At 52.5% G+C, this 12,294-nt stretch overlaps 1 protein-coding gene across 1 annotated transcript in view; it reads right to left on the bottom strand.

Annotated features, from left to right (window-relative positions):
- memo1 (mediator of cell motility 1) overlaps positions 1–6,608 on the bottom strand; it is a 52,123-nt gene extending 45,515 nt beyond the window's left edge. Inside the window, exon 1 of the mRNA XM_060831783.1 lies at positions 6,177–6,608. Within this exon, the coding sequence (XP_060687766.1) occupies positions 6,177–6,237 (61 nt within the window). The 5' untranslated portion in view covers positions 6,238–6,608. The remainder of the gene's footprint in view (positions 1–6,176) is intronic.
- Between the last annotated feature and the right edge of the window lie 5,686 nt (positions 6,609–12,294).

Below are 12,294 nucleotides of genomic sequence, written 5' to 3'. Positions count from 1 at the left end.
CTTGCTGCAAGAAATGGCAAAGATTTTTTTGTTAACAGCCAACACATTATGGGAATGAATTCATCACTGACATTTTGCAACAGCAGTCATCTATAAACTTGTATTTCCAAACTACTGACACGTCAATGGGATTAAGCACACGTTCAGGGAGCTTCATCAGGCAAAGAGATAATGAATGGACCCACACCGCACAATAACAACTGGCTTTACTGTTTGCGTTAAACATTGCCAATATAAACGTACAATGTCCTTCCCATGGACTCCCAGCCTCACCAGGTAACAGAAGCAGCAAGTTCAAAAAGGCTATTTGGCTTCCTCCCACTCTCTTTTTCCAAATAACCTGTCAATGCAGCACTGAAGACTTCAGTAAAAATTGAAGAGAATCAAATTCTCTCATTCAGTTCTAGCGATAAGGTTCAGAAATAAAGCAAAACACTAAACTGGCCCTGAAAACACAACTTGGGCTAAACACTAGACTGGCTCCGAAAACAACATGGTCCCATACAAAATTCCATAACACAGCACAAACTCCCTGACATTGCTTGCGTTACCATTTATGTAATCGTGTAACTACTCACGATAAAGGCGGGGGGGGATATTAAATTTGGATTTCATTCTTTCAAACCTGAAATAATTACCATTCAGATCTGTGCTGTCTTTCAACACCCAGTTACATAAAGTACTCCCATACAGAAACACCCCAACTTTCACTGATCTTAGGCAAACTGACTTCCCTCCACTGTCAACCCAATGTTTACATATCAACTTCCCCTTCCTTTGTACGTTTGTGCTCATTCATTTCATCAGGCAAAGGGATTTATGCAGATGGGAATACGATAGCATTTAGACAACTAGCCATTGTGTTACATCGCCAGATCAGAACAAGTAAAATATGGAATAGACGAAAGCTCCTTTGACTGTCTCTACCCCAAAGCCAACCACAAAATTTAATACATGTGAAGGCAAATTTACTGCCAAGTCCCTTTCAATCTGAAAACAAAGGAAAAAGCCATCATCCCTTCTGTTTGGGCTGGGTCGGGCAAAGTGAAGGCCAACGTACTAACTGACTGTACAGCATCCTCCCACTGATATGTGCATCAGATATTTTCGCATACTCCCTGGCACTTTCTAACCCCCAACCCAACTTCTTTGATGCCAGCACTGATTTGATGAGAGGAAAGCGAACATTCAAATGATAACCATTTACACAACAGGAGAAAAGGGCAGGTGACTTTCCCATCTACACTTTCACATTCACACCAACTGCAAGAAAAAAAACTTGGAACAAGTCCCTCCTTCCAGCAACATTATCTAATATACATGATGAAAAAAAATCTATGCTTCAATAACATTGAGCCAACCTCACTGCCTCAACTTTGTACAATACAGTCACCAACCTCTATTCTCTTCCCCAGCATCCTGTAATCCTTCTTTTGTCATATAACCTTTTCCGTACACATACCGCCTTTTTCTAGCTGCTTTGAGTTTTAAGGAAAGGTCACTGGACTTGAAATGTTAACTCCTTTCTCCCCACAAATGCTGCCAGACCTGCAGACTTTCTCCAACCGTTTGTTTCAAATCTTCAGCATCCACACTCTTGTTCTCCGCTTTTCCCCAGCCCCAACCAGGCGATGTCTTTCCCATGTACATCACTCCCTGATGTTTCAGAAAACTCTGCTCCTGCTATCCCTTCTGTATCCCACCAGTACAGCTATAAGCCACCCAAATCTAGTTACACTGGTCAAACCTCATCCGCACTGACAATATCACACCACATGCACCACCCTACATGAGTTTTCAATGCCAAGAGGGTGCTGCTGGAAAAGCACAGCAGGTCAGGCAGCATCCGAGGAGCAGGGGAAATCGACGTTTCGGCATAAGCCCTTCCTTCATCAGGGTGAGTTTTTCATTGCTTCAAACACAGAGGACAATAGACATAAGTCTCCAGTTACTCAATGCTAGATCCTTGCTATGTTCTAACTGCCCTTTTCACTCACATCTCCACCCTGTCATTCTCATTAAACCAACCCCTCAAGTCTGCCCATAACCCTGCCAATCTTCCATGTTCCATCCAAAACAACATCACAGCCTACAGTGATGTCGATATTGCTCTTGCATTATTACCAGTGACCCTTTACGTCAGCAATACACACTCAACTAATTTAGTTGAACTGATGGAACATACCCACACCTTTACCCTATCATCCCTCATTAACCCATCCACACGCCATTCCGGTTCTTCATTCCCCACAAATCCACCACATTCCTCTCCTGTCATTTGCACATATTCATCTCCTGTCACTCTTCCCTCAAAACACACATCCATAACCCATCTTCCCAAAAATAATCCATCCCTATCCTTATGTCAGGTCTCTATTACATTAAAATGCCAATTCGGTCACACTAACCCACAACCTTATGTTCTTTGCCAATGTAATCCAAGGGCCAGGCCTGCCCTGCCTCTTGCCACCTACAAATACACATGCAACTCTTCTCCACCACCCCATCCCACTGCCGCGTCCCCTCTCTCCTCCGCCACCCTGCCCCCCCCCTCAGTCCCGTCTCTCCTCCGCCACCCTGCCCCCCCCCTCAGTCCCGTCTCTCCTCCGCCACCCTGCCCCCCCTCAGTCCCGTCTCTCCTCCGCCACCCTGCCCCCCCCCCTCAGTCCCGTCTCTCCTCCGCCACCCTGCCCCCCCCCTCAGTCCCGTCTCTCCTCCGCCACCCTGCCCCCCCCCCCTCAGTCCCGTCTCTCCTCCGCCACCCTGCCCCCCCTCAGTCCCGTCTCTCCACCACCCTGCCCCCCCCTCAGTCCTGTCTCTCCACCACCCTGCCCCCCCCTCAGTCCTGTCTCTCCACCACCCTGGCCCCCCCTCAGTCCCGTCTCTCCACCACCCTGCCCCCCCCTCAGTCCCGTCTCTCCACCACCCTGCCCCCCCCAGTCCCGTCTCTCCACCACCCTGCCCCCCCCCTCAGTCCTGTCTCTCCACCACCCTGCCCCCCCCATAGTCCTGTCTCTCCACCACCCTGCCCCCCCCAGTCCCGTCTCTCCGCCACCCTCCCCCCCTCAGTCCCGTCTCTCCTCCGCCACCCTTGCCCCCCCCCCTCAGTCCCGTCTCTCCTCCGCCACCCTGCCCCCCCCCTCAGTCCCGTCTCTCCTCCGCCACCCTGCCCCCCCCCCCCTCAGTCCCGTCTCTCCACCACCCTGGCCCCCCCCTCAGTCCCGTCTCTCCACCACCCTGGCCCCCCATAGTCCCGTCTCTCCACCACCCTGCCCCCCCCAGTCCCGTCTCTCCACCACCCTGCCCCCCCCCTCAGTCCTGTCTCTCCACCACCCTGCCCCCCCCATAGTCCTGTCTCTCCACCACCCTGGCCCCCCATAGTCCTGTCTCTCCACCACCCTGCCCCCCCCAGTCCCGTCTCTCCGCCACCCTCCCCCCCTCAGTCCCGTCTCTCCACCACCCTGCCCCCCCCAGTCCCGTCTCTCCGCCACCCTCCCCCCCTCAGTCCCGTCTCTCCACCACCCTGCCCCCCCCCTCAGTCCTGTCTCTCCACCACCCTGCCCCCCCCATAGTCCTGTCTCTCCACCACCCTGCCCCCCATAGTCCTGTCTCTCCACCACCCTGCCCCCCCCAGTCCCGTCTCTCCGCCACCCTCCCCCCCTCAGTCCCGTCTCTCCGCCACCCTGGCCCCCTCCTCAGTCCTGTCTCTCCGCCACCCTGCCCCCCCCAGTCCCGTCTCTCCGCCACCCTCCCCCCCTCAGTCCCGTCTCTCCGCCACCCTGGCCCCCTCCTCAGTCCCGTCTCTCCGCCACCCTGCCCCCCTCAGTCCCGTCTCTCCGCCACCCTGCCCCCCCTCAGTCCCGTCTCTCCACCACCCTCCCCCCCCTCAGTCCCGTCTCTCCACCACCCTGGCCCCCCATAGTCCTGTCTCTCCGCCACCCTGCCCCCCCCCTCAGTCCCGTCTCTCCTCCGCCACCCTGCCCCCCCCCCAGTCCCGTCTCTCCTCCGCCACCCTGCCCCCCCCCTCAGTCCCGTCTCTCCTCCGCCACCCTGCCCCCCCCCCCTCAGTCCCGTCTCTCCTCCACCCTGGCCCCCTTCTCAGTCCCGTCTCTCCGCCACCCTGGCCCCCCCCTCAGTCCCGTCTCTCCGCCACCCTGCCCCCCTCAGTCCCGTCTCTCCACCACCCTGCCCCCCCCCTCAGTCCCGTCTCTCCACCACCCTGCCCCCCCCTCAGTCCTGTCTCTCCGCCACCCTGCCCCCCCCAGTCCCGTCTCTCCGCCACCCTCCCCCCCTCAGTCCCGTCTCTCCTCCGCCACCCTTGCCCCCCCCCCTCAGTCCCGTCTCTCCTCCGCCACCCTGCCCCCCCCCTCAGTCCCGTCTCTCCTCCGCCACCCTGCCCCCCCCCCCCTCAGTCCCGTCTCTCCACCACCCTGGCCCCCCCCTCAGTCCCGTCTCTCCACCACCCTGGCCCCCCATAGTCCCGTCTCTCCACCACCCTGCCCCCCCCAGTCCCGTCTCTCCACCACCCTGCCCCCCCCCTCAGTCCCGTCTCTCCACCACCCTGCCCCCCCCATAGTCCTGTCTCTCCACCACCCTGGCCCCCCATAGTCCTGTCTCTCCACCACCCTGCCCCCCCCAGTCCCGTCTCTCCGCCACCCTGCCCCCCCCAGTCCCGTCTCTCCGCCACCCTCCCCCCCTCAGTCCCGTCTCTCCACCACCCTGCCCCCCCCATAGTCCTGTCTCTCCACCACCCTGCCCCCCATAGTCCTGTCTCTCCACCACCCTGCCCCCCCCAGTCCCGTCTCTCCGCCACCCTCCCCCCCTCAGTCCCGTCTCTCCGCCACCCTGGCCCCCTCCTCAGTCCTGTCTCTCCACCACCCTGCCCCCCCCAGTCCCGTCTCTCCGCCACCCTCCCCCCCTCAGTCCCGTCTCTCCGCCACCCTGGCCCCCTCCTCAGTCCCGTCTCTCCGCCACCCTGCCCCCCTCAGTCCCGTCTCTCCGCCACCCTGCCCCCCCTCAGTCCCGTCTCTCCACCACCCTCCCCCCCCTCAGTCCCGTCTCTCCACCACCCTGGCCCCCCATAGTCCTGTCTCTCCGCCACCCTGCCCCCCCCCTCAGTCCCGTCTCTCCTCCGCCACCCTGCCCCCCCCCCAGTCCCGTCTCTCCTCCGCCACCCTGCCCCCCCCCTCAGTCCCGTCTCTCCTCCGCCACCCTGCCCCCCCCCCCCTCAGTCCCGTCTCTCCTCCACCCTGGCCCCCTTCTCAGTCCCGTCTCTCCGCCACCCTGGCCCCCCCCTCAGTCCCGTCTCTCCGCCACCCTGCCCCCCTCAGTCCCGTCTCTCCACCACCCTGCCCCCCCCCTCAGTCCCGTCTCTCCACCACCCTGCCCCCCCCTCAGTCCTGTCTCTCCGCCACCCTGCCCCCCTCAGTCCTGTCTCTCCGCCACCCTGCCCCCCCCCTCAGTCCCGTCTCTCCTCCGCCACCCTGCCCCCCCCCCAGTCCCGTCTCTCCTCCGCCACCCTGCCCCCCCCCCCAGTCCCGTCTCTCCTCCACCCTGGCCCCCTTCTCAGTCCCGTCTCTCCACCACCCTGCCCCCCCTCAGTCCCGTCTCTCCACCACCCTGGCCCCCCCTCAGTCCCGTCTCTCCACCACCCTGCCCCCCCCTCAGTCCTGTCTCTCCACCACCCTCCCCCCCTCAGTCCCGTCTCTCCACCACCCTGCCCCCCCTCAGTCCCGTCTCTCCACCACCCTCCCCCCCCATAGCCCTGTCTCTCCACCACCCTGCCCCCCCCCTCAGTCCCGTCTCTCCACCACCCTCCCCCCCCATAGCCCTGTCTCTCCACCACCCTGCCCCCCCCCTCAGTCCCGTCTCTCCACCACCCTGCCCCCCCCTCAGTCCCGTCTCTCCACCACCCTCCCCCCCCATAGTCCTGTCTCTCCACCACCCTCCCCCCCCATAGTCCTGTCTCTCCACCACCCTGGCCCCCCCAGTCCAGTTCCTCTATCTTCATGTCACCCTCCCACCCCTCAAAGCCCATCTTTTCTTCACTCCCCCCTCCCCAACCCCGTCGTGTGTGTGTGTGTGTGTGTGCGCGTGTGTCTCCCTCCTCCCCCACCCACCCCCACTCCGGCCTTCCCCACCCCCACCCTCCAGTCCCTCCCGAACCGTCTCCTGACCTGAGGCCGTGTACCAGCTCCCGGCGTGACTGGCCTCTCGGCAGACGGCTCGGCTGGACATCTTGGAGCCGGACCCTCCTATGATGGGATCTCAGCCACTGGAGGGAGGGAGGGAGGGGAGGGGAGGGGAGGGGAGGGGAGGGGGTGGGGGTAGGGAGTGAGGGGTCAGGGGGGAGGGGAAGGGGGAACGGGGAGGGGGAGGGGGGGAAAGAGGAAGGGAGGGCCAAGTGGGACCTGGAAAGGCCGCAGCCCGGACCCAGCGGCACCGGAGGAGCAAGGGGACAGCGACCCACACGGAGCAGACCGCCAGCCGCCGGCCCGGGCCGACCCGAGCCGAGCACCGCCCCCCCCCGGGCAGCGAGAACAAAGCGGCCGCCGAGCAGAAGCCGTCCCGGTCCCAGAGAGGGATGAGGGGAGCCCGGCGCATGCGCGCGGCGCGGCCTCCGCGTCCTGACGTCACCCGGCACGCACCGTGATTGACGCCATGACGCTTCCCTCCCTCCCGAAAAGGGGTGGGTGCGGCCACCGGCATGACATCATGACGCGAGGGGTCCGCCGACCGTGATGACGGAAGAGACACGCGCCAATTCCCCCGCCCTCCGGATGGGAGGGTGTGCGCATGCGCTCTACCATGGCGAACTTCTGTCATGACACGCAGCCCCTCCCCCCCTCCTCAGACCACAATCTTGTAGCCTTAAGGCTCATTTTGAGCCAATACCTACAGAAATTGTTGAATGCTTTCAAATTGGTCACATCTCCAACTTTTTCACCTCTGATTGAGGTGCAGTCATTGAGGTCTGCAGCACAGAAAAAAAGGCTCTTCAGCCCATCCACTACCAGCTAGTCAAAACCAACAATTCCAATCTCAGTTTCCAACATTAAGCCCACTTGTATGCATCATAAGTTCACGTCTAAATACATATTAGATGGTATAAGGGCTTCTGTCAACCTCACGGGCAACAAGTTCCAGATTCTCACCAGCCTCTGGGTGAAAAAAACCTTCTAAACCTTCTGTCGCTCCCCTTAATTCTATCCTCTCTGGTTATTGATTCCTGCACCAATGGGAAAAGCTATCTCATGTCTATTCTCTTCATACTTTTTATAGAAGAATCCCTACAGAGTGGAAACAGGCCACTTGGCCCAACAAGTCCACACCAACCCTTCAAAGAGCATCCCACCCAGACCCATTCCCCAACTACTCTACATTTGCCCCGACTAATGCGCTTAGCCTACACATCCCTGAACACTATGGGCAATTTAGCATAGCCAGTTCACCGAACCTGCACATCTTTGGACTCTCAAACTCCACACAGTCATCCAAGGTGCATTAGGGTAATAGAACAGAGTCAGGAATATAATGTTATAACTTCAGAGAAGGTGCACAGAGAGCAAGATCAACATTTAAATTTAAAATTTAAGAGATCTATTCAGAAATCTAAAAACAGCGGGGAAGAAGCTGTTCTTGAATCTTTTCTCCTTCAGTTCCCATGTTCCCCTTAGTTTCCTCTACGCCAAGACAAACGACCCCAGCCTATCCAATCCAAGTCCAAACTTCCATCTTTGGATGTGCTGTGTTTGGTCAGAAGTCTGCAGGTGTTTTTTTCAACATCTTTTACCACATTAATATTAATACAAAAAGCAGGCTCACCCCATAGCATTAACCAATCCCACAGCACTCTCTTAGCAATCTTTTTCAAAATTGTGTCTTTGTGCAAGTCAAAATGTATTCTTTAACTGAATTTTTGTACCAATCTCTTGAAGGATTCACTTAGCCACTCGGGGTTTTTTTTTTGTTCAACACTTGTGCTGTCTGATCTACTGAGGGTTTCCAACAATTTCAAAATAATTAGTAACGTGCACACGTTTCTTTCCTCACTCTTCACCACATCACGATTATATTTTACATGGAGTTAGGTCATAGGTCAGTGAGGATTTTAACAACTGATGGAACATGCTCAAGGAGCCAAAGCAACTATTAAATCTTTTCCTCCTTTGAGCCTTTATTCTTCAATTCAAACTAAAAATCTCTTTTAATCTCAAAACAAACAAAGAACAGTACATCACAAGAACAGGCCCTTTGGCCCACCAAAACTGTTGACACATGATGCTCTTCAAAACTAAAAACATTTCACATCTACATGGTCCATATCCCACTATTTCCTGCCTCTTCATATAATTGTCACATAGTGAGCAAAATTAGGACGCATGGTATTGGGGGCAAACTACTTGGATTGAAAGTTGTTTGGCTGACAGGTAACAAAGAGTAGTGATAAACAGCTCCATTTCAGAATGGCAGGCAGTGACCAGTGGGGTACCGCAGGGATCAGTGCTGGGACCGCAGCTTTTTACAATATACATTAATGATATAGAAGATGATATTAGTAATAACATTAGCAAATTTGCTGATGATAGTAAGCTGGGTGGCAGGGTGAAATGTGAGGAGGATGTTAGGAGATTCCAGGGTGACCTGGACAGGTTAGGTGAGTGGTCAGATGCATGGCAGATGCAGTTTAATGTGGATAAATGTATGGTTATCCACTTTGGTGGCAAGAACAGGAAGGCAGATTACTACCTCAATGAAATCAATTTAGGTAAAGGGGCAGTACAAAGAGATCTGGGTGTTCTTGTACACCAGTCAATGAAGGTAAGCATGCAGGTACAGCAGGTATTGAAGAAAGCTAATAGCATGCTGGCCTTCATAACAAGAGGGATTGAGTATAGAAGCAAAGAGGTTCTTCTGCAGCTGTACAGTGCCCTGGTGAGACTACACCTGGAGTACTGTGTGCAGTTCTGGTCTCCAAATTTGAGGAAAGACATTCTGGCTATTGAAGGAGTGTAGCGTATGTTCATGGGGTCAATTCCTGGAATGGAGGGATTACCTTATGCTGAAAGACTGGAGCGACTGGGCTTGTATACCCTTGAGTTTAGAAGACTGAGAGGGGATCTGATTGAGACATATAAGACTATTAAAGGACTGGACACTCTGGATGCAGGAAACATGTTTCCACTGATGGGTGAGTGCCGAACCAGAGGACACAGCTTAAAAATATGGGGTAGACCATTTAGGACAGAGATGAGGAGAAACTTCTTCACCCAGTGAGGAATGGCTGTGTGGAACGCTCTGCCCCAGAGGGCAGTGGAGGCCAGTCTCTGGATTCATTTAAGAAAGAGTTGGATAGAGCTCTCAAGGATAGTGGAATCAAGGGTTATGGAGATAAGGCAGGAACAGGAAACTGATTAAGGATGATCAGCCATGATCATATTGAATGGTGGTGCAGGCTTGAAGGGCAGAATGGCCTAATCCTGTACCTATTGTCTATTGTCTATAAATAGACAAGGTCTTTTCCTTGGGGTGGGGTGTCCAAAACTAGAGGGCATAGGTTTATGGTGAGAGGAGAAAGATATAAAAGGGATCTAAGGGCAACTTTTTCACACAGAGGGTGGTGTGTGTATGGAATGAGCTGCCAGAGGAAATGGTAGAGGCTGGTACAACTATAACGTATAAAAGGCATCTGGATGGGTAAATGAATAGGAAAGGTTGAGAGGGATATGGGCCAAATGCTGTCAAATGGGACTAGATTAGGTTAGGATATCTGATCAGCATGGACAAGTTGGACTGAAGGGTCTGTTTCTGTGCTGCACATCTCTATGACTCTAGGTCCACATCCTCCGAAGAGTAACCTAACAGACCCATTCCCTCTAGTATTTGACATTTACCCCTGACTAATGAACCTAACCTCCGCATCCCTGGACACTATGGGCAATTTAGCATGGCCAATTCACCTAAACTGCACATCTTTGGATTGTGGGAGGAGACGGGAGCACTCAGAGGAAACCCACACGGACACAGGGAGAATGTGCAACCTTCATGCAGACAGTTGCCCAAGGCTGGAATCGAAACCAGGTCCCTGGCACTGTGAGGCACCAGTGCTAACCACTGAGCCACCATACCGAGTCATGTTGTTCCAAAAGCACTTTAATTCCAAAGGGTTGCTACTGAAGCATGCCATCCACTTCCAATTTTGCATCACAAGATCCCACAAGAAATGAAGTCATCTGATAATTTGTGTTTCAAATTGTAGACAGTGGAATCATGTTGGTCATGATACTGAGAGAGAATTCTCCTACCTTTCTTAAATTTATATGTTATATTTTACATCCACTGAAAGAGACAGCTCTTGTTTTAACATCTCATCTCTAAAGCGATGCTGCCAACAATGCAACAAAACCTCAGCACTGAACTGAATTACTCTGACTTAGATTTGAAATACTATTATGAAATGGGGCTGGCAATTGCTCGCTTTGTACATTAAGTGTTGAAGTACTTTGTATCAATTTCATTATTATCAGTTTTTTGATCAAAAATGCCTGACAAACATGGAGCACCTGGCTTACTTGCCGGACTATCGTGTAATCAGTTTAATCAAAGTATTTTGTCCAATTTTCCTCTCCATCTCACTGATGAATAGCCTCAGACCTCCTGGCAACAATTCTTACACTTGGCCACACATTTACCACATATCCCTCCTGAAGACTTGAGAGTTGTATTCCCATCCATCAGAATTTTTATGTAGTCTTCATAAATCAAGATTCACTTTCTCTGTACGGCTATACATAACCTGCAGAAAAATCAGAAAAATGATCTTTCATTTTAGTTGTACATTTAGCTTTATTAAAGATAAAAATATTGGAGACTGGGGTGGGGAAGGCTGTTTGACAGATTGAAATAATTGAAGCTGGGAGATATATGAAGAAACTGCCAAGAATTTTCATCCACAAGATAACAACCCCAGGCAAAGGAAGAGCAACCATAACCCAGATGAGGCTTTCAAACAATTAAGAAAAACCACTTGGTTACAGGAATGAAAGCAACCACCAACCAATTGAAACAGTTGATGCAGCAGTAAATTTTCAGTCATAGGGATCTTAAAACAAGACAGTTTTTAAAAGCAGACGGATGTTTGATCACAGAGATGAGTGTTTCTTAATCAGGAAGCCGGAAGTGGAAAGTGTAGATGTACAAATGGACTTGGGTGTCTTCATTAATAAGTCATTGAAGGCATACATGAGGATGCAAAAGCAATTAGGAAGGCTAACAGTTTGCTAGTCCTTATTGCAAGAAGATTTAGGTACAGGGTAATGAAATCTTGCATCAGTTGTTTAAAATTTTGATTTGACTATACTTGGAGTACTGTGTGCAATTTTCATCACCTTACATTATGAAGATATTATTGCCATAAAGAGTGTGCAACAAAGGTTCATGAGACTTGTTTCCAGGATGTCAGGACTATCCAATGAAGAGAGGTTTGGAAAACTGGACAGAACATCATCAGAGTTTCAAAGAATGAAAGTTCACCTCATCAAACCCTACAAAATATTTAGTGATAGACAGGTTAGATGCAGGGAAATTATTTCAACAGGGAAAGCCACTTTTGAATGAGATGTGACTTTTTTTATGTAGATAGTTGTGAGTCTCCAAAGTTCTCTATCCCAGAAGACTGCATCAGTTCTCTCATGGAGTATATTTGGAGATTGACAGGTTTCTAAGTTCCAATGACGTCAAAGTATCAAGGGATAGTGTGGGGAGTGAATGATCATCCATGGTTCAACTTGATGGGCTGAATGGTCCACTCCTGCTTCTCTGTTCCAATGAGAAGCATCATCTAGTAACTTATGACAAGTGATAGAGATATATAGCACAGAAACAGGCCCTTCAGTCCAACTCGTCCATGCTGACCAGATAGCCTAAAGTGATCTAGTCCCATTTGCCAGCATTTGGCCCATATCTCTCTAAACCCTTCTTACTCATATACCATCCTGATGCCTTTTAAATGTTGTAACTGTATCAGCCTCCATCATTTCCTCTGCCAGCTCATTCCATACACGTACCACCTTATGTGTAAAAATGTAATCCTTTAGGTCCCTTATAAATCTTTCTCTTCTCAACTTAAACCTATGCCCTCTAGTTTTAGTTTCCCCAATGCTGGGGAAAAGACCTTGTCTATCTACCCTATCCATGCCTCTCATAATTTTATAAAGCTCTAGAAGGTCACCCTTGGCCTCCAAACCTCCAGGGAAAATAGCCCCAGTCTATTCAATGGTACAATTACAACATTTT

This window comes from Hemiscyllium ocellatum, chromosome 10, assembly GCF_020745735.1.
Source record: "Hemiscyllium ocellatum isolate sHemOce1 chromosome 10, sHemOce1.pat.X.cur, whole genome shotgun sequence".
Lineage (NCBI taxonomy): Eukaryota > Metazoa > Chordata > Chondrichthyes > Orectolobiformes > Hemiscylliidae > Hemiscyllium > Hemiscyllium ocellatum.
This window is presented reverse-complemented; position numbering and strand designations above follow the sequence as displayed.